Below are 23,149 nucleotides of genomic sequence, written 5' to 3'. Positions count from 1 at the left end.
AACTACAGACAACCAGAATTTGTTGTGTACCAAAACAGCTCAAAGAAAGGATTCTGACTGTTCTCAACACAAAGAAATGACCTATGTTTGAGGCAAAAGACATACTCATTGCCCTGATTTGAGTAGTACACGTGATACACATGCATTGAATTGTATCCTGTAAAGACGCACAATTACCACGTGTTAACTGACGATCAGTGTGTATAGAAATCTTGCCATGAATGAGGGTGGCCGCGATCTCGCAGGAGACTGACCTAATGAACTGTGTGCTGGGTTTCTCCTGCTGCTTCATGGGGTGTGACCTGGGCTGCTGGGTCATCCCCTGCCTCATCCACATGCGACTCTCACATGCTCCAGCTGCAAAGCCTACATCAGCACATACGAGCGTCTGTGCCAAGGGGGCTGGGACTCAGCTTCCCACCTGTCGGTCTGCTCCCCTGTGCTCTGCTCCTCGTGCTCATGGGGTCACTCTCCCACTCCCGCCGGGAGTTGGACGCTCTAACAGTGTCCCCTGGAGGTCTTGTCCTGCGCGCCAGGCCGTGCCCTGCACATCTGAAGCCTTTCCAACAAAACTCTGTCGGGACGTCACTGAGCTTGTGCTGCTGCTTTGCTTGATGTTGTGAACAGGAAGATAAGCCAAGAAGGGTCTCCCACTGGGGTCCTCATCCCACATTTCCACCCCGAGTACAGGTTCAGTCCTGACTCTTGCCCTGGGACCAAAAGCAGCCAGACCAGCCACCAGTCCCCAGGCTGGGCCTCCACCCACTGGGCTGAAAGTGAGGGAGGCACCTGGAGCCAGGCAGAGTTGCCTGGAGCAGAGCAGCGTCGTGAGGCCTGGGTCTGGTCCTGAGCTGTTTTGTGCCTTGAGATTGCAAAGGGGCAGGGCATGACAGAAACGCTGACTGTCAACTCCAGTCTTTAGAATGCTCTGGCATCAAAACCCAGGACTCTGACGCCCTGTCCAAGTGCCAGGAGCCATCAGGTCCAGGGGAGAGGGGACACTGGGTGACTGGTCCTGGTAGCTGAGAAGAGACTTGCCTCTTGCCCTTCCCTGCAGATCCCCTTTCTGGCCACGCCTCTGTGAACACTGGTATCTTCTAGGGCCAGCAGCAATGTCCATGAGCTAACCTACTGTGTCCTCTCTGCAGATGGGCTCAGCCACTGCTCAGGGAGAGTAGCTTTCTCAGGGGCAGATGGGTGGGTAAGTGGGGTCCACAGGGCTCTCTCCACTCATTTTCTTCCCAGCATGCTCCAGGCCCTTGGCCCCAGCAGCTCACTGTGGCTGTGGCTGTGGCTGGTCCCACATCAGGTGCTGCAGCAGGAACAGCTGTGACACGAGGCTGACGACAGACTAGGAACAAGGAAGGAGCAGCCACAAGTGGTGGGAGTACCCTGGCAGATATCACCCCTGCCCTGGGCCTGAGCACAACCTGTTTGTCTCTTCTGAGTGGTTTCTTCATGAACTTGCTCCCCTGGATGCTGTACCCTGCTGTTGTCCCTCTGCTGGTCTCGCACTGCCACTGCATGGTCTCCTGTCACAGAATCCTGGCCCCATCTCAGCTTGCAGTTTCTCATTAAAGTGGCCCTTTCCCTCCCCTGCACTAGCAAAAAAAAAAAAAAAAAAAAAAAAAGAGAGAGAGAAGAGGAGAGAAGAGAATGGAGAATTGAGGTGCAGGGTACAGCGGGTTAAGTGCAGCTCGAATGCCTACATCCCAGACTGGAGTGCTACTTCAAGCCCTGGCTGCTCTGCTTCCGATCCAGCTTCCTGTTCATATACCCAGGAGGCATCGGATGATGGCCCAAGTACTTGGTTTCCTGCCAGCCAGGTGGGAGACTTGGATTGAGTTCCTGGCTCCTGGCTTCAGACTAGCCCAGCCTTGGCTATTGCAGGCATTTGGAGAGTGAACCAACAATGGAAGTTCTTGTTCTCTCATTTTCTCTCTCTCTCTCTCTCTTCCCCCTTTCCAATATATAAACAAAGATTTTTTAAAAGAGCAAAGGAGTGAGATGGAGAAAGAAAAAGAGACGGGGAAACAAGAAGCGGGTGTGTGTGTGTGGGGGGGGATAGAAAGAGGAGCCAGTCAATGAGGAGAGAGCAGAGTTAACAAGACAGAGGAAGAGAGAGGGGTGGGAACAGAAGGCAATAAAATCTGAATGCTTAAATATTTTTCTGAATTTCAAAGGCTATTTACGTTACAACATTTGAAAACGATCACTGACCAAGTCCCATGAAATTTATCTCTTGCTCAGATGAACTGTGGTCATGTCTGCTTTTCTCCTTTTTGCTCCCCGGTGGCTCACACAGAGCTCTCAGGGAGGCCAGTGCCTGCTCGCATTCCCTGTGGTTGAGCAGGTCAGTGGGCCCTTAGCTTCAGGTCCCTGAAGGCAAGGAAACAGTCTGGCATCTTTCTGTGCCTTTTCCTCCGACAAGGCACCTTCAAGGCCAGCATAAGGAACCTATCTGGCAATTAGTAAGAGAATCATACCTGGTTCTGTAGGTATGTCAAAACATTGTCTAAATACATTTATCCACTGGCTTGTTTTGAAGTTCTTACTGATAAACTCTAGTATTCATATGTTTAAGGTGTTTGTTTAACAAATATGATCAAAGCGTGTATGTCATGCTACATGCCAAGTGAGGATTTCCTAAAACACAGCACTGAAATGCTTTGCTGTAAGAGCGAAGGGAGCAGTTCCAATAGTGCCACGCAAACACAATCGTGGAGAAGTCACCAGAGGTCAGGGAAAATCTGTTGCATTTTAATAACTCTTAACTATATATGTATGTGTGTGTATATATACACTAAAAATGTGGACTGTATATTTCTTCTTATATTGACAGATTAACTTGAAATATCTCTCTGCCAAGAAATATTGATTTTCAGCAAATGCTATCATTGTGCTTGGTATGGAGGAATTTCCTTAAATGCTTCCAGATCTAACTAAAACAAAAATAAAAACAAGAAAATGCAGCAATGTGGAGAGAAAAAAAACCCTTCATCCCTGCTCGGACATGGAGCTTAAAAGAAAGACCTTTTATTCCTGTTCTTCCAAATTTTGCTTTGTTCAACCACAAGGCATTGAAGCGCATCCTGGACATTAGGTGATTCTATGAAGCTGCTTAGTACTAATTTTGCTAAATAATTTATGAATAAAAAACTATATTCTAGAATCAAAACATCCCACCCTATCTGAATCAGAAGCAGTATGTGTAGGGTGAGGGGTCAGGGGTCAGGGGGCAAGGATAAGAGATATTTGCATTCTGCCTCCTCATTCAAATGTGTTCCTCCTTAACCAGTATGTTCTGAGGGTTTCCTGTCTTCACATATGTACAAATTTAAAAGTAAATCACACAGTTTCTAACGAGTGTTTTGTATCTTCAGATGACACTTAGTTTATGATTTTGTAACTGAGGTTATTGGAGGCATTTAAGAAACCATCGTCACCTATACAGAAGATGACAAGGGATAACAGCACTATGGAAAAGGAGTGGCATGAATCTGCTCACCACCCAACATGTAACACCAAAAATGGCCTGAATTCATTCCAGCAGTAACCTTTTTATAATTTTTAGCATGATTTTACCCTTATTTGTATAAAAAGCATTAAGACACAAGTTACTTTGTAGATTTGTTTCACATAGTACTTATTAAAGATAAAAGACTTATTTCTTTCTAACTCTGATTAAGATAGTAAATGAGGGACAGGCATTGTGGCGTAGCAGGTTAGCTGCCACCTGTAATGCCAGGATCCCATATGAGTGCTGGTTCGAGACCCAGCTGCTCTGCTTCCAGTCCAGCTGCCTGCTAATGACCTGGGAAAGCAGCTGAAGATGGCCCAAGTATTTGGGCTCCTGTCACCCACATGGGAGACCCAGAAGAAGCTCCGGGCTTCTAGCTGTGGCCTGGTCTGCTGCAGGCAGTTGCAGCCATCTGGGGAGCAAAGCCCCACCCTGTAACTCTGACTTTCAAACCAAATAAATAGATCTTTTTTAAAAAAAAAGATAGTAAATGAAATACAAAGGTGTGTTTTTCCACAGTTGGGAAAGCGACTGACAGTGTGGCATGTGGGGACTGACCCAGTCTAGTTGTAACTCACGCGATGTATCAATCCCAGTTTTTCCCTAAGGATGCCACTCAGCATTCCTGAAACTTGGAAGCTTAACACCTTCATATTCTGCAGAACCCAAGGCTCAGATGCGAGAGGTTCAGCGACTGACCGCAGTCATCTATCTGGGCTGCAGTGGCCCACACAGAACTGTCAAGTTCCCAGAGAAGGACAGAGCAAGGTCACAGGTCCCTGGCACCTGTGGCAGGATCTGCCTGATGCACACACAACACAAACAGGAAAACGACTTCTTTTTCTACCTCGTTAAGAAATAAGTGCAACTGTGACTCTGCACATGAGAGATACACTAAAGAAAATGGTCTTGAGGATGACATACTAGGAAATCCCTGGAAAAGACATTTCTATTGCCCTTTCACACTCTGAGTCTGCGAGGAGTCACGAGTTACAAGTCTGAGTTGGGGAAACAGTGGGCGTGATGCTTCGGGAACACACAGCACCCGGATGAGGGCCAATGACTGGTAATTAAGAGCCAGCGACCCTAGTGCAAGATGACTCTCCTCATGCTTGAAAATAGTAAAGGTCTATGGCTCAGGGCACTGCAGTGAGAAACGCCTGGGGGTCAGGGCCTCTTACATCTTTGGGCTGCTCTCAGTCAAGACCCACTTCCGAGCCGGGCGGTCTCGCTCTTCACGGGGTTTGGTCGGTGGAAATATGCAACCGACTGTGCTTTACTGCTCGAATTGTAGGAGGATTTTTTTTTTCCTCCTTAGCCTTCTGAGTATAAAAGACTACATTTTTTACAAAGTCTTAATATACTGAGCTTGACCTTGTTATCTGAATGAAACTTAATGTTTTACTAATAAAGAAGCTGATGTAAAGCGCAGTGTACAGAGTCCATGATAAAGAAGATACTGTCTTCAAGGGGGTTTCACATTTCCAGGGCACTGCAAAACCATTGTTCTGCTCAGGGCTTTAAAGCAGACACAGGAGCGACTGAAGTCCGGAAGATATATTAACCTCTCCCCCAACCCCCAACAACAACAAAAAGAGATTCTTACCAGGTTCAGCTGTAGATCGAGGTTCTGTTTGCCACACGAGAAAAAAAAATAAATCAGAACAGAGTATTAGAACAGGGTTCCCAATAGTAATAAATCCATCTACCCTTTTCTATGACCTTGTCTGGGACAAGTCTACAGAAATTTTGGAGACAAGTTCGGGAATACACAAGACATAGTTACAGTGATCAGGTAATTTATATTTCTATAGATACTCAAGTTATGGTAATAAACTACGAAGTTCTTTAAACCACAGTTCACAGAGAGGCTATGGGAGGCTTGGGAACATCCCCAAAATCATCTACGTAATTTTGAGCTTGTGAGCTTGTGACCACTTTTCTGCAGGAAGGGCAAGTAAGCTTCATCACAGTTTTGAAGGGCCCCAGTTCTAACTTCTGGGACCTGGCACTGGCTGAACATCTGGTCTCCCCACTCTGAAAACAAAGAAATTCATCAGAATGCCTTGGCTTTCTTGGTCTCCCTGAAGCTAGAAGGAATGAAATGGTCCGATTCGAGAGAACGGGCACCTGCCCTTACTTTTCTGTAGGATTCTGAAATCTGGAGAGTCCTGGATTTCACTCCCTTGGCGGAACCACTGGACCTGCAGAGGGGGCGCGCCCCGGACCCGGCACTCCAGGACCACCACCTGGCCCTCGGACGCTGCTGTGTTTTGCAGCTCCTGAAAAATCAAGGAAAACACTCTATCAGATTTTGGTACATTCTTAAGCAGTTTCACAACAGAAAATAAAAATTCCCAACCTTAGACAAAAGCAAACAAAAAATGCAACACTCTTATCAAAAGAATAAGCACCACAAGCTTGGGTAAGGATAAACACCTTTAAACCCATTGACAATCAACTTTTCACAATCTCTATGACATAAAATTAGCAAGGTTTGCCATAAACCCTGTGCAACTTTTGGACGGGTCTTCAAATTTGCACCGACTCATTCACACTTAGGGAACTTAACCCTGCCAGCGGTTACCTCTCTTTATCTACACTCAAGATTAAGCTGATGGAATGAGAACTTCTTAAAATTATTACACTGCAGATGGAAACCAGACAAGAAGAGAAAAAAGAGAGCACTGTTTTCATGCAGTCTTAACTTTTCATGTACTCCCCCAGCCTCTACCTGACTGCTTCCTAGGTCAAGTTTATTTAGCTAAGAGGTTTTGGTATTTTCTCATTTTGAGATTCTGAGTACAATCATAAAACCTGCCACACTTCCTCCTCACTGACTTTCATTTCCTTCTTGCTTGCTACTGCCTGTATTGGCCCTGTCGCCTCTCCAAATGCAGACCAATAACTTTTTACAATCCAGCAGATTATAAATTAATTTGGCTTTACAGATGCAAAGAGGTAAAGCCTTTCTACCAGTTATTAAATATCAGGACATTAATAGTTTCCAAGCATACATCCTCTTTCCTCCTTCCTCCTCCAAGATGACCTTGAAACCAGAACTATTTGAACTTGTTGACTACATACATATATACTTTTTGACTATGTATATATAGGCAGAACTAGATCTAATAAGCTCTTGCAATGATTCAAACATAATCAAGTACGTTACCTACCTATACACCAAAAACAAACACATTCACATTAGGAATATGGGGAGCTTTTAATTATCTCAGGGGACAGCAAATGGCCTGCAGTATACATGCTAAAGCCCCAAGGAAATCCTGAAAATCCAGGATGTTGGCACAAGAACAACCATAATCAAGTCAGAAGTCTGAGGACATACATAGTAACATTTTAGTAATTAACAAAAATGTCCTTTTTTTTTAAGTGAAAAAGATGACCTCTGATTGCAATATTTCTCCTTAACTGTAAAGAATGCTTATTTTTTTTAAAAAAAATTGGTTTTATCTTCTTGAAAGGCACAGTGACAGAGAAAGAGAGAGGAAGAGAGAGGTCTTCTATCTGCTGATTCACTCCCCAAATGCCCCCGACGGCCAGCATTGCACCAGACTAAAGACAGGATCTTTGGTCTCCCTCCCACTCAGGTCCTTGGGCCATCATCTACTGTCTCCCAGAATGCATCAGCAGCAAGAGGGTTTGGAAGCAGAGGAGCCAGGACTCGAACTAACATTTCAATGTGGGATGCAGGTGTCCCAAGCATAGCTTAACCAGCTATGCCACAATGACCACTGCTCTTATTTTTAAATGTAGAAAATCTCTGGCTTCAAATAAATTATTTTACTTTGTGATTGGGTCCAGAGAAGAGGTAGTTTAATGGCACAGAACAGACGTTCCTTATGAGGTCCAGCCTCTCAGCGTCTCCAGCCTTATCTAGGGGGTCATTCATAGTAGGCTACAAATGGTACCCAAATGTTTTCCATGCTTGAATTTTCATGCACTGAGAGGGACTTTGATTTACTCCTAAGACTAGGCATTATTTCCCATATTGTAAAGTCAGAGATGCAGAAATGGGAAATGCCAAGGAACTTATACAGTCAAAACTCCATAGTTATCCCATAGCCAAATTTCAATTTGGCTCCTCCTGAAGCAAACTTGTTTATCTTGGCAAAAACCATAGCTAAACAAGAATTTGAAAATAAAGATACTCAACATCACTAATCATCAGGGAAATGCATATCAAAACCACAACAAGATATCATCTCAAACCTGTCAGAATTGTTATTATCACACACAAAACAATAACAAATGTTGGCAAGGATGCAAAGGAAGAGGAACTCTCATTAACTGCTGGTGCCAATGTAAATTAGTACATCCATTGTGGAAACAGTAAGGAGGTTCCTCGAAAAACTAGAAATAGAAAAGCTGTGTGACCCAGCAATCTTCCTACTGGGTATATATTCAAAGGAAATGAAATCAGTACATCAAAGAGGTACCTTCAGTCTTATGTTTACTGCAGCAGTGTTCATAATAGCCAAGGCATCCATCAATGGATGAACAAATTTTTAAAATGCGGTAAGAATACACAATGGAATATTATTCAGCCACATTGAAGAATGGAATCCTGACATTTGCAGCAATATGGATGGAAATGGAGGATATTACATTAAGTGAAAGAAGTCAGGAACAGAATAGTGGCTATCAGAGCTTGGGAAGGGTGTGGGTGTGGCAGACATGGAGAAAGGATGGTTAACAGGTACAGGATGCAGCTGGATAGGAAGAATGTTCTATAGCACAGCAGATAAACGATGGTTTTCAACAACTAACTGGGTAGTTCAAAATGGCTTGTTGAGAAGATTCTGAATGTTTTCAACACAAAGGAATGGTAAATGCCTGAGTTGATACACCAGGTTCCCTGACCATTACATATTGTATACCTGTACTGAAATGTCAATTAAAAACAAACTATATGTAGTTAGGTCTATATATAGCCACAGCTACACACAGTAAGCCATTAGGAGAACCTTCAGGAACATAACAAGAAGCCTCCAAAAAGATTGTGAATCAATCTTTAGAGGCTATCCTTTGCAATGAGAAGCATCTCTCTGTAGGAACTGGGGTCTGTAAGGGGTGTTTTAGGATCCATACAAGGGCATTGATTGTCATACATCAAGTCCACCTGATAAAATGATTTCTTGGAGGGCTCTAACTATTTGGAAAGAAATGCTATATGGGAGTGGTTGCTCTCCTGGTCACCCAGTGGTTGCTCTCCTGGTCATCCTTGTACCCCTACAGCTCCCCATCCCATCGTCCACACCAGCCCTGTTGCCTGAATATGCCCACACTCTGCTGGGTGGCCTGCCACTGTGCAGCCATGAAACCCGGGAATCTCTTCCAGAGGCGTGTGAGGAAATGGATGGAGGCACCCCTTGGCCTGGCAGAGCCCATTTGCTATCCTTCATCACCATCGTGTCCAAGAGCAAGATCAAACAAGGTGAGGAGGATGACAAGGTGAAGGTCAACGTGAGTTACAGACAGGATCAGCAGTATTTCCTAAAATCGACCCTCTAAAACCAGGACCCCGGCCTGAAGAGGACCCAGCACAGCAGGGCGACAAGTTACCCAAAGGGAACAGGGAAAATCAGCTGCAAGGCAAGAAGGGAACAAACTTACTGAAAACAGATGGGCTCCAGGCAAGATAAAGCAACTGGAGGCTTGGAGCTGCCCATGATGGGTGCTGCGCTTCCAGCGACCCAAAGCTGGAGATTTTTAAAAGATGAACCTCTGTACAAATTTAGAATTTGGTTTTACTTCTTGTTTAAGCTATATGGTTAACAAACAAAATGCTTCATGTTTTTTTTGGAGGGAAAAGGAAAAGGGTCCCTAATAGAATGTCTGCATCTCAAAGCTGGAGTGCAATGGAGGAAACAGGGTTCTGTATATAGAATTTGAGGACCCAGAGAAATTGGTGCCCAGAGAATCCCCTGATATTTACACACCCAGGCCATCACGGTGAAGCCCTGTGGTGAGGACAAGCAGAATTCCCCATTTCCCCATGCCCTTACACCAGTGGTAGGAACTTCATAGGTTTAAACCAAGAACCACACCGGGCCCTGGCAAATGAACTGTGTCCTGGGTAACAACACTTCAGCGCACACACACTTTCTGGGGACGCCCTGAAGAAGCTGTTTGGGAAAAGCTCTTCAACTACAGAGGCAATGGGAAGTGCCCACCCCTCTGTATCCGTCTCCTATTCTCCACCTTAAAGGAAGATGCAATTGGCTGGTCCAGTCATGTGCAATTTTTGGTAGGGCTTTTCATATTTTTTTATAAAATCTTATTTAGTTGATAGTTACAAAGAGAAAAGAGACAGAGAAAAGTCTTCCATCTACTGATTTCTCCCCAAATGGCTGCAACAGCCGGTGCTGGGCTTATCTGAAGATAGAAGCCAAGAGCTTCTTCCAGGACTCCCTCGTGGGTGCAAGGGCCCAAATGCTGGGGCCATCTTCTACTGCTTTCCTAGACCATAAGCAGAGAGCTGGATTGGAAAAAGAGCAGCTGGGACATGAACTGGCACTCAAATGGGATGCTGGTGCCATAGGCAAAGGCTTAGCCTACCATGTCACAGCACCAGCCCCCTCATGATTTTCTTGTTTAAAATTTTATTTATTTGAAGGACAGAGTTACAGAGAGAGAGACAGAGATAAGGAAGGAGAGAGAGACCTTCCATCTGCTCTTTCACTCCCCAGAGGGCCTTAATGGCCAGGGCTGGGTCAGCCTGAAGCCAGGAGCTTCTTTCAAGTCTTCCATGTGGGTGGTAGGAGCCCAAGCATTTGGGCCATCTTCTGCTGCTATTCCAGGCCTTTAGCAGGGAGCTAGATCAGAAGTAGAGCAGCCAGGACTCGAATGCTGGCATCGCAGGCGCAGCTTTACCCACTATGGCACAACACCTGCCCCATGATATTTGGTTTTGAACTCTGCCTAGGAGGGGAGCTCCAAAGTTGTTGTCAGCTGCTATCATTTGCGGCTCACGCAACAAATGGAAAATCCCATAATCGCTTATACAAAGATTTAATGAAGCACATTCTACATGAAGATAATGAAGACGGCTTTCTGTATCGCCTCATAATAGTTGTATAGATTTGTTTGCATGTTTGTTTTTAAGTTTACTGGGAATTGATTTGGGTGTGTGTGTGTGTGTGTGAGTGAAAAGAATGGGTAGGAGTCTGCTTTAATATTTTATAATCTCTGCAAAAGAATTCACTCTTTCCCCCAGGGACCTGCAAGCTTCTGTAGGTCCTGGGACGCCTTCGTGGGCTCTGCTGCAATCACTCATCAGTCCCTCTAGCACTGTGCCAGCACGGTCCTAGGCCGTGAGTGATACCGCCCATCTCAGACAAACCCGCCTCCTTCCCTACCACCACCACCTTGTTTTGTTTCTTCAGGATTAGCCTGGTTCTTCTTCTTTTTTAATTTGAGAGGCAGAAAGACAAACAGACAAAGCTCTAAATAGAAGACAAAGCACGGGTTCATTCCCCAAATACCTCCAACAGCCAGGGTTGGTCTAGGCCAGTGCCAGGAGCTGGGAACTTATTCTAGGTTATGTGAGTGGCCATCACCACTGCTTCCTGGACTGCATTAGCAAGAAGCTGGAGCTAGGTGAGCCACTGGCTAATCACTAGGCCAAACAGCCCATTGCCTCTGGTTTAGTTCCTAGTCCACACAACTTATAAAACCAGGTTGCTAAATTCTTATCAAATAAAGGATGAGCAGAAGAAACCTGGGGAAATTTCAGTTTAGATCTGCATGATATACAGATTAATCAGAGTTATGACTTCTTTAATAGCCTTTCAGTTTATAAGCATGGCATATTTCTCCACTTATTTGGGTCTTTTTAAGTGTCTTTCAATAAAGTTTTACAATTGAGGAGGGGGGAGGAGAAAGATGAAGAAATGCTACATGCGGCCATTTGGGATTTTAGCGATCAACCAAAGAAATGGATGTCATTTAGCTTGCAATGCAAATTGCCAACTTAGGGCATCTGAAAATGAATCCATTTTTAGAAATTGCTATAAAACTTCCTAAATCTACCAAGACATTTCTAAGCGGAAAAAAAAAAAAAAAAGAAGAAGAAGAAGAACGTTAACAGAGCACTGCCTCTCATTTTCTCTCCCTGCCTTGCCTTGCGCACTGGATATGAAGCTCTAGTGGGCCCCTGCGCATGCACCCCCATCTCTCGTTCCCTTCCCAACGTCACAGCCATTCGGCAGTTGCTCAGCAAGTCTCTCCCTAGTCCCAAAGGTAAGCAGGACAATCAGCCTACTCATCTGTCCATTTGCATTTTTGAAGACAGCTACACAGAGCCGCATGTGAGTGAAACTTAAGGACCAAAGCAAACCCGGAGAATGAGACTTCCAGATGTCAGACCTTGGTGAAAACAGGAGGAAAGTAGGCAGCCGCAGTCCCCTCGGGTCGGCAGAGATACGAAGTTGGACTGTGGACCTGAAAAGGCAGAGACGCACGGATCAAATTCTAAATACAGACACTGCTGAGGAGATGCACTACAGAAGCCGCTCAGGACGGAGCTCGCGCCACTGCGCGAACGAGGGAATGGAAGGACCCCATACGTCATCTTGCTAGTCTGCTCTTACAGTACACACATTGTTTTACTTTCTCATTTCACATCTGTTACTCTTCTCTGTTCAAAAGGATATTCAAGGTAAAAGTTGACTGTGTCCTCAGGGAGCCAGGAGCTTTCAAATGCTATTACCAAATGGATTTCGGTGTGTGGGACTTCCACAGAGGTCTTTTAAAAAGTTCTCACAGACATTACATTTTCTTTTTAAATACAGGCTGGATCCATCAAATTAGAAATATAAGCTACTGGCACTAAAAAGTAAATTCTCGAGCATCAGCCTATACTATTTTTAACTTCTACTCTTTTTCAATAAAGGGATTACAGGAAATGAGGAAAGGAGGAATATTTTTTACCTCGATGTGCAAAATGCAAAGGTGCTGAAAAATTTGAATGGCTTTCATCTCCAGGGAAATACAAGAATTTCAGAGTAGTGAATGGAAAATGTTTTTTGTGTCCAATTACCTATTTTTTTATAGTTTTAAAATTTAACAATTTTTAACTTCTTGCCACATTCACTTCACTTGTAGATGTTACACCCATACATGTAGATAATACTTTTTTTTTAGAAAACAAGAGATATTAATATCACAAAGCGAGGGATTCATGACAGTGATCATAATGTGGGGAAAGAAGGGTATATTGTCATGTACCTGGTCTAATTCAGTGAAAAAATACGGAATGCTTCACGAATTTGCAAGGCATCCTTGCACAGAGGCCATGTGTCATTCTAGCACCCAATGACTTATTTTCAAACGTTCTGTTTTATCCACTTACACTCGTGGTTACTGGTTTGCTAGCCCAGGACGAAGGTGATCTGACACTGTGTGTTTAAATATGCTACAGGACACCACAGAGTTTGTTGGCCGAACTGTAGACGTGCTAGGGCGGGAAGGGACCTGATTCATGACCCCCGGGGGAGACTTTCTTACGGACTTGTGATTCAGGAGGTCTGGGCTTTATTTCTCACTGTCTTTTGAGGTCCAAATAAGATATGGACACTTTTTTACAGGATTTCCTCGGCCAGGCACCGTCCTAAGTGTCACGGGAGGATTAAGTCCCTGAATCTCTGGGATGAAGCTGTGAGAGGCGGCATGGTTGTCTGCACTTTGCAGGTGAAGCAACTGGGCGCAGAGAGGTCACCTTGCTCACTCCAGGTCCTTCAGACAGTAAGTGAGAGTAGAGCTGGCAGGCAACCCCAGGCAGTGGCTCTCCAGAGCACTGACCTTTACGTCCTGCAGTCTGTGAGAGCTAAGTGCTAGCGTCTCTCGGAGCACATCACGCTCCCAATTGTGAAAGTGGGCTATAGCACCTTTTAACCATTCTACAGTGCACTGCTTACATCTAGGTGCGTGTGCATCTTGCTGTTGGCAGGCATCTGTGTTAGACCCCAACGTGTTCTGCCACGTTCAAGAAGTGGTTCAGGCCGGCACCGTGGCTCACTAGGCTAATCCTCCGCCTTGCGGCGCCAGCACACCGGGTTCTAGTCCCAGTCAGGGTGCCGGATTCTGTCCCGGTTGCCCCTCTTCCAGGCCAGCTCTCTGCTGTGGCCCGGGAGTGCAGTGGAGGATGGCCCAAGTGCTTGGGCCCTGCACCCCATGGGAGACCAGGAGAAGTACCTGGCTCCTTGCTTCGGATCAGCACGGTGCGCCAGCCACAGCGCACCGGCCACGGCAGCCATTGGAGGGTGAACCAACGGCAAAAGGAAGACCTTTCTCTCTGTCTCTGTCTCTCACTGTCCACTCTGCCTGTCAAAAAAAAAAAAAAAAAAAAAGAAGTGGTTCATGTGTACATCACCTATTTCTCAGGGTTGTTGACAAATTGTTTGGGAATGGGCTGGTGACCTGGTTTTTTTCTGCCCTAAAATGTCTAGTGTTAACACTTACCAATACTTAAACAACAAACACCAAAAAGTTCACGGATCAATCAGAAATATTTTCATAAATTCTGCTCCAGTTTAGGGGTTTAAAGGAAATATATACTATATATGCCATCTTTGAGTAACTCATACTGGTTGGTTCAAGTTAATGAATTCAAACGTCTTCTCTCTACTGTTTGCATTTTTCCACATATCAGAGTATCACATACTCTACTTAGGAACATACCTAAAAGGGTTCAATAGGTAATGATTCGCCTGTGAATGTTATATTTGAAAATATTTTTCATATCTTCATGATTTAGAGATAATTGAGGAGAGGAGAGGGAGAGCAAGAAGGCTTAATCTTCCAATCACTAGTTCATCCCCCAAATACCTGCTCCAGCTGTGGCTGGGCTAGGCTGAACCTGAGAGCCTGCTACTCAGTCCAGGTTTCCCACACGGATGCCAGGAATCCACTGACTTGCAGCATCACCACTGCTTCCAGTGTCTGCAGTCGCTGGAAGCTGAGGTCACAGCTAGACCCGGAGCTGGGAGTTGAACCCAGATACTCCAAAGTGGGACCCAGATGCCTAACTAGTTACAGTAAACACTCTCTCCTGATACAGCGTTAAAAAAAATCTGTTATTTATTTTTGCAAAGTAAACTCACTACAGTTACTTTCCAGTAGATCGTATTATTTTTCTTTCTTGGATAAAGTGGTCTCACAGTGACATAAAAACAGGACTAAAAAGGAAGTCAAGGAATTTGAAGTGCTTTTTCTCTTCATTTGTCTACCTTTTAGGGATAGAGAAGCTTTTTGTTGGTATGTGGACTTATCTTTTGTTTTGAGCTAATGAATTTAAATGGAAGAGGGGGTATTTGCGGGAGAATAATCCAACAGTTACAGCTACTTGATTATTAGGTACTATTTTATCATATTATTGGCTTTTTGAGAAGAAAGTTCCCAATGGAAAGGCAGAAGTTGACTAATTGGTGGTAGGGCGTTGATTAAAAATTAGTTTTAGTAGACCACAAAAAGAGCATTATCTATCATTTTCTTTTATCTCAGTTGTTTCCACTTCGAAAATATTTCAAGGGGGTGTACTAATTAGAATCCAAGTTGGCATTCTGAAAACCAAGACATCTGCTGCTGAATTCAACTCCCCTTGCGGCTCTGGGGCAAGGCGTACTTACCTGCTGAACAGGGACAGACAGGGGCTGAATCACAGCCGTAGTCACTCCTGTCTTTGGAGATGATGATCCAATTGTTAAGGAAACAGAAGTTGTTTTCTTTTGAGCTCTGGAAAAGAGAGGACAAGTATTCAGCCAGGAGTTAGTTCATTGGAATACTTCCATACTAGAGCCAGATTTCTTTCTGTAGGCTCAATGCACCTCAACTGTAACTGCTTGAGAAATGGAACCCACCACTTACAGCCAACAGAGCTGTGGTGGGTACCTGCAGAAACCATGCCTTACAGACATTTAGCACAATAAACACATGAACCAAGAAAAGTTGCTAGATGCAACTTAGACATTGTTAGATTCTAAAATATTGAACCTGAAAATCCTAAAAGAAAAAAACACTTCGAAAAAGTCAGATCTTTGTCAGTAAACATATCTGAAATCTTTAGGGTGAGGATGCTATATGAACTCAAAGTTTTGATTGTGTACTTTAAGTCTAGCAGCTGTTCTTTGTCCTGGTTTCTAACTGTGTTCACAGCATCTCGGGATTATTGCGTTTTCTTAGTGCAAACACACGAGGTGGAAGGCAAAGATGAAGAAGAGCTGCTTTCTAGGTCCAGCATCGCCAAGTGGCTGGCTGTGTAATCTGAAGCAAGTCATGTAACATCACTAACCTTAAGCCAGAATCAGAAATGAACAGTAGTAAAGTAAATGATTTCTATACAGCCCCCTAGGCATCTGTGATTTCCTGATGTTAGATGCTACAATTCTCATGTATACACTAGATCAAAGTAATTCATTAGCACAACCTCATTAAATAGATTTCTACAAAATTCCTCTTTTAATTTTGTATTATTTTTACAAAGGGCATGAAGATACCAACACCTTATTAGTAATCTGTACATAGGAATAACTAAATTTTACAATTTTCAGGTACATGATCTAACTAGAAATAGATTTTTCACACAAATGAAAAATCCACTTTGAACCAAATTAGATGCTTATGGTTGTTACTAACATTTTAATAATGACTTAATTGATTTGATTTCAATTTGACTACTCATTTCATACATTTGTAATCAGATAGCCTTCTTGGAAACTAACACAATTTTTGGTTAGATTCTGGCAATTTGATGATGAAATGCAAACTTCAAAGATAAAATCTGTGAATTAAAAATGATGTTTCCACTTCAAATATTTGATCTCTGATGGGCAAGAGCTGACTTTTCCCATCAAAGCCCAGCGTGTGTGGCTTCACACCCCCACTATTCCACTGCCATTCTTTGTTATACAGATAATTGACCAACTCAGAGGCACTTACTGTGGCATAGCTCCAGCTTTTGCTTTGAAAGTTAAACTTTCACTGTCAGAGTCAGTTGAACTGGCACCTGGGAAGGCATTAAAAACAATGATAAAGTCAAGGTGTCAGAGGTATCTGTAATTTCATAGAATAATGTTCCTCATTTTTCAAACAACAACATACAAAGTCTTTTTTCTGATCCAAGTACTCAACACAATAGAGGATTTAGGTTCAGATCACTTTTTACTTGGACTGTTTCTTTAGAAAATTATTTTTAAAACTTTCTTGAAAACAATTTTAAAAAAATGTCTATTTGACAGAGAGCAGACAGACAGAGCTCCCATTCACTGGGTCACTTCCTAAATGGCTGCAACAGTAAGGGCTGGGCCAGGCTGAAGCTGGGAACCCGGAACTCAATACTGGTTTCCCAAGTCCACGGCAGGGACCCACCTACATAAGCCATTATCCACTGCCTCCTAGGGTGTGCATTAGCAGAGACAGCACCTGGGAGTGGAGCCAGGACATGAACTCAGGTACTGCAACATGGGATGTGAGCAGCCCAACCAGTGTCCTAACCCACCAGGACAAATGCCCACCCCAGCAGTATGCTTCTAATGCCAGATTTCTTATTGATCTCATTGTTATCCTTTGGCAAATACAACCAGAGTTTTGGCTCAGGAACTATGAAATGTGTGTGTATGTGTGTGTGTAAAACACCTATTATTTTCAACTTTAACCTTTTACCAGGAGATCACAGGGTGTGGTTTACTAACTTCTATTACTCATTAATCAGAAGATGCTTTCCGACTCTGGGCTAGATTCAAGTACTACAGTGGCTTCATTCTTGAATAACAGGGCCTCCAACTTCAGGTCCTGCCTTCCAAAACCATTTGTATTATTACTGTCCTTGAGTTAAAAGTCACCTTATCAGATTTTTAGTCCATCTACTGTACTCAGATTTTAAAGTTTACACATTTTGTGTCAAGAGATTTCAGATGGCAGATTTTCAATGATTTCTTTTTTACTTTATTTTTTTTAAAAAAGATTTATTTTATTTATTTGAGAGGCAGAGTTACAGAGAGAGTGAGAGACAGAAAGACCTTCCATCTGCTGGTTCACTTCGAATGGCCACAAAGGCTAGAGATGGGCTGATCCAAAGCCAGGAGCCAAGAGCCTCTTCTTGGTCTCCCACGAGGGTGCCGGGCCCAAGTACTTGAGACATCATCTACTGCTCTCCCAGACCATTAGCAGAGAGCTGAATCAAAAGTGTAGCATCCAGACTTGAACAGGTACCCATATGGGATGCTGGCGCCACAGATGGAGACTTAACTTACTATGCCACAGTGCCAGCCCCAATGATTTCAATAGTTAAAAGTATATTCTTGGTATTTCTTTTAAAAGATATATTTACTTGGATTATTTAAATTGTCTTACAAAACAATACATGCTCATAGAATAATCATGAAATTGCAGAGTTGCATGACATAATAACTATATGACATATTAAGGACCAGTGAGTACCTCCCTAAATATCTTTTGGCACATTAATAGTCTTGTGTATATTTTCCAGATGAGTTTAACACATCAACAGAGAAGTACTTATGTACATATTTAAACAACAGGATTCCTACTAGATGTATACTTTGCAATTAGTTATTGTTGATTATCAAAACATTTAGAATACATACGCCAGTAGTTCTCTTAGATGCCTGCTTGGTACTCCTTCCTGCGACTCTGCTACAGTATGTTTTTCCAGTCTTTCATTGACGTTGAAAACAGTCATGTTTATGTAACTCTGCTGGAATGTAGGCTGTCCCTTCCTATTTATTTGTATAACTACCACCCCAAACAAGCTTTTTCACCCAGTTCCTAGACTAGACAATGGATTCTAATATTATCTTCCTAACTCCCTCCCTCTCAAATTCATCTTTACCCTATATCAGATTCATTTTCCTGAAGTTCACCAATTGTACTGAAAAACAAGTGATTTATTATTCTCAACTCAGTAAATTTTAAAAATGCAAACTGGACATTGGATGCCCTTTATTCCAACCTGATTTTCTAGCTCTATTTGCCAGTACTTCTTATATTTCCAAGATAGATGAGGGTAGTTCGAAACGTATAAAGAAAAAAAAAGAATTAAAAGATGTTTAATTTGGTACAAAACTTTGAAATCCATGCGTAGTGTTTTTTTTTATTTTTATTTTTTTTGACAGGCAGAGTGGACAGCGAGAGAGAGAGACAGAGAGGAAGGTCTTCCTTTTGCCGCTGGTTCACCCCTCAAGTTGCGGCGATCTGAAGCCAGGAGCCAGGTGCTTCTTCCTGGTCTCCCATGGGGTGCAGGGCCCAAGCACTTGGGCCATCCTCCACTGCCCTCCAGGGCCATAGCAGAGTGCTGGCCTGTAAGAGGGGCAACCGGGACAGAATCCGGAGCCCTGACCAGGACTAGAACCTGGGGTGCCGGCGCCGCAGGTGGAGGATTAGCCTAGTGAGCCATGGTGCCGGCTTTTTCATAAAGTGCATTTTCCATGAGCTTTTAGAAGACCCTTTGCATGATCCTATTCCAGAGAGCTGAACATACTCCCTGGTATGTCTGCCATTTGTAATGTGATAGAAAAGAAAATGCACACACAAATCCCAGCCCCTGTGGAGGCCATGTTCTTGTGAGAACACAGACCGTACACAACAGAAGTCAATGCCCAACGTGGCGGTGAATGAAACAGGACAAACATCACGTGTGAGAGGGGTGGAAGCAGTGATGGGTACACTGTGGGACTGTAACTTTGAGTAGGGAGGCCAGAAGGCTCCACCAGGACCAGAGGAGGTAAGGGCCCCTTTTGTGTCTTTATACCTTTAGTTAAGTTATTCACTCTCCTGGGACACTCCCATCCAGCTTCTGTATGTATGTATATATTTGCAAGGGTGAGCAACAGAGAGAGAGTGCCTCCATCTGCTGGTTCACTCCCTAAATGCCAGCAACAGCCAGGGTTGGGTCAGGCCGAAGCCTGAGACCAATGTTACTGGAGTCATGAAAGTGTTTAGAAGAAGGGGAGAGGCCAGAAACTTGGGCCAGAAACAGCTGCTTTTCACCTGATTCCAACCATTTAAATTATATATATTTCTTTCCAAAACCCAACTGTTATGACCTCTATTTAGAAAACCATTCTTGCTATCTTTTTCCTGATTTTTAGAGAGAGGTAGAAGTCCAAAAAGGCTTGTGTGCCCTGCGTAAAAACGGGCTGGCTGGTTTTTCGCACACCTGTCCAGCCCTTGTGAATCTCAATGTCACCTTCCATCTCAGGTGTCAGAAGAGCTCCTACGGAGGGGAGCATATCAAATCTCCCTCTTGGTGCCAAGAAGTTCTCTTCTGACTCCCTCCTGGTGATCCCTCCCTCTCTCTGCTATTTTGTCCCTCCCTGTAACCAGCTGCCTTGCACCTGCTGGTCAGGAAAAAAAAATATATTCCTGTCTCAGGCTCACATTTTCCCCTGTACTTGTCAACTCTCACCCTTGGTTTCTGATGCAGTCTCCAACCTGAAGAAGGCACTCCTTCTAGTACTTACAATGCCCTTCACCTGTTCATCTAATATCATTCTGCCTAAAACGCAACATTCCTGTTTTGCCTCCCACACGGCGTGTGGGACTTCAGCAAGGAGTACCAGTGCAAATGTCACATTAACCAGACTCCTGTCTTGACTTTAAAAAGTGCTCTCTTCCCATTTTTAAAACTTACCCAATATAACACTTTCTCTTAGGAAAAGACCCAGAAAACACTCAAAAACAAAAATGTATATAAAAAAATCACTTTGGATGATACCACTTAGATCTTTCTGAGCATACCCTTCTCCAAAGTTCATCCCTGGTACCTAGATACATCATAATTACGTTTTGTTTTTTGTATTTATAAGAGAGAAAAAGAGTTCCCATCTGCTGGTTTATTTCCAAATGCCTGTGAAATGACCAGGCTGGGCTGAAGCTGCAGCGAGCCAGGGACCAGAACTCAATCTTGAACTTGCATGTGGGTGGCAGGAACCCAGTTGCTTGAGCCATCACCACTGTCAGGAAGCTGGAGTCAGGAGTTGGAGCTGGAAACCAAACTCAGACGCTATAATGGGCATCTTAGCTGACATCTTTTTAAAAAATTTGCATTTTTTCATCACTATAAAAACAACAGATTTCATGTCATTCATAGATACAATTCTAAGAATATAATGATACTTCCCTCCCTCCTTTCCTTTCTCTTCCGTTTTTAATCTTTTTGAAAATACATTTTGACTTTACTTTATAGCCAAAGACTTAGTTCAACTAGTAAAAAGTAAAAAGACCATCATAACTGACATCTTGATTGCTGGTCCAAACACCTACAGCAATAAGTGTATTTTGAAAAGTAACATGATGCTATGCAAATTGTTCAAATATTGCACCCTCTCCCATTTTTAGATTGTGAAATGCATTTTTATGTCAATAAATCAACTTGTACTATATGACTTTCTAATGGCTGCTTCATATTCATATCTGTGAATCTGTCATGATTTCATCATTTCACTATTATTGGAAATATTTATAATTTCTATTTTTATATCTATCCAGAAAGATACATAAAATATCAATATATCCCCTAAGGCCATTTCCCCACTCTCTTAAAAACTATGAATTCTAATTTGTTTTATTTTTGTCAATCTGGTATCTTCCTTAATCAAAAACATTTCTGGTTCTACATGTGCAGTGGCAGTGGCCGGATGTAGGAAAAATGGCAGTCCCCACAAGAGTTCAAGTTCCTTTTAATTTTGCTAGTTGAAGGAACTTGAAGGAGGACAAAAAGGAATAGGTGATGGTACTGTTATCTCAAAGATGAAGATGATATGACATGAGGTGGACAGCTCTGATTATTGGGCCACCAAGGACAAACTCTGAGGACAGAATACATAGCCTGAAGGCAGAATGTGGACCTAAATATCCAGAAGCTCCTTTATCAGATTTGTACCAAAACGTAACGTGGGTGGGATAAATAATTCCAGTGGAATGGTCGATGCATAGAGCATACAAGTAGTAGCAAAATCACAAACGTCATGTAGCATTGAAGTTGTACGTCAAGATCCGTCTAATGATGTCCAAAGAAAATATGAAGCTTGCACAGCCACCAGACCTTCCACTCCTGTTAATGTCTTGATTAAACATCACAATGCAAAATATCCACACGTTGAGTAAAGAATTCCAGCTGGATATGTGACCTGGACATTTGTAAAAATAGATTTAACACATGTCCACAAAAGTGCAGCTGACTTTTCTCTCTCTTGTTGAGGCACTGCCATTTAAACATAAACCTGGTGTACTCCGAGTAGAATTCAGGTTTATAAGAAACAAGCACGGTGAGAAGTGTCAGATGGCAATGGAAACACGTGTTGATCCAAAGTAAAAATCCCAAGCAGGACAAACAGAAATGGCATGCTTTATCCACCTTGCTCAGTCCAAAGAGCTGCAGTGAAACTGTTTAAAGTAGCAGGTACAATGACTATTGTCACAAACCGTGTTAAATTTTGAAGCAGTGTGGGTGCTGACTACTAGTAGTATAAATGTATGTTCAGGATTATTGGATACCTGAATTTATAATAAAAAAAGGAAGGGGGGGGGTCCAAAGAATTTCTGTTAAAAGCTGTTCCTCTATGTTACATGTAACAGACATGGTAAATATTTGTTTTCAGTCTTTAACAAAATTTGCATTTATGTTTAAGTGAAGTTGGAAAAAAAAGGAATAGGTGTATGGATAGGTGAGCTTGATTTAAAGTTCATCTTAAAATGCACACAAAATGTGGAAGCAGAGTAGATTAAGTCATAAAGCTTCAAACTCAGAAAGCAGGAATTCTTCCTGAAGGCAGATATATCTTTATCTGTATCTGTATCTATATCTATTTCTATGTCTACCTAATGTTCCCTGAGTGTCTTTACTGAGTCAAGTTATCCTTTTGTACATGTTTTGCCTTTCAAAATTTAAGGAATTAAATACACTCTGCCTCCCATTCCTGTTAGTCTCTTTCCCCCTTCCCTTTAAATCAGTTTTTAGCAGAGCAATCATTTGCAGCTAAGAGTGTTTGAGGCAATGTCCGCAATAGGTGGCTTTATAAATAACAAGTACTGTAAAGGAATGAAGATGAGTTTCAAAGAATGCCTAATGGTAAAGGTCTGTGAAAGAGTAGGCTAATTTTTTTTTGAAAGACACATATCATATGTCTTCCCTCATCTGGGATAACTAATAGAGTGCCTAAAATGTAAAGTATTGGAGCGAAATGGACATTTTGAGATTTGATATCTGTTTACAGCCCTTGTCTCTTCTATAAAATAGATCTTTGTGAAAAATTAGGAGTGGGAATAAGAGAGGGAGGAGGAGGAAGGGTTGGAGCGAGGGCAGGAGGAGGGAGAGTACGGTGGAAAGCATCACTATGTTCCTAAATCTTTATATATGAAATACACAAAACTTATATAACTTAAATAAAATTTAAAAGAAAATAGGTTAAATTTATCAAAAACAAAAAATGAGTAAAATGCACACACATACAGGAAAAAGATTAGACTGATCAACATATTAAGAGTGACTGCTGCGCCAGCGCCGCGGCTCACTAGGCTAATCCTCCACCTGCGGCGCCGGCACCCCAGGTTCTAGCCCCGTTTGGGGCACCGGATTCTGTCCTGGTTGCT

General features: G+C 42.9%; 1 protein-coding gene across 6 annotated transcripts in view; it reads right to left on the bottom strand.

Annotated features, from left to right (window-relative positions):
* Positions 1 to 23,149, bottom strand: part of PALLD (palladin, cytoskeletal associated protein) — a 458,616-nt gene that overhangs the window by 238,973 nt on the left and 196,494 nt on the right. For all 6 annotated transcript variants that reach the window (XM_008249670.5, XM_008249661.5, XM_002709467.6 and 3 more), the window contains 5 exons: positions 16,478 to 16,544; positions 15,169 to 15,274; positions 11,909 to 11,983; positions 5,661 to 5,802; positions 5,127 to 5,150 (listed from right to left, as the gene is read on the bottom strand). In XM_008249670.5, coding sequence (XP_008247892.4) covers positions 5,127 to 5,150; positions 5,661 to 5,802; positions 11,909 to 11,983; positions 15,169 to 15,274; positions 16,478 to 16,544 — 414 coding nt within the window. The remainder of the gene's footprint in view (positions 1 to 5,126; positions 5,151 to 5,660; positions 5,803 to 11,908; positions 11,984 to 15,168; positions 15,275 to 16,477; positions 16,545 to 23,149) is intronic.

Source organism: Oryctolagus cuniculus, chromosome 2 (genome assembly GCF_051225735.1).
Source record: "Oryctolagus cuniculus isolate XC-2025 breed Fujian yellow rabbit chromosome 2, ASM5122573v1, whole genome shotgun sequence".
Lineage (NCBI taxonomy): Eukaryota > Metazoa > Chordata > Mammalia > Lagomorpha > Leporidae > Oryctolagus > Oryctolagus cuniculus.
This window is presented reverse-complemented; position numbering and strand designations above follow the sequence as displayed.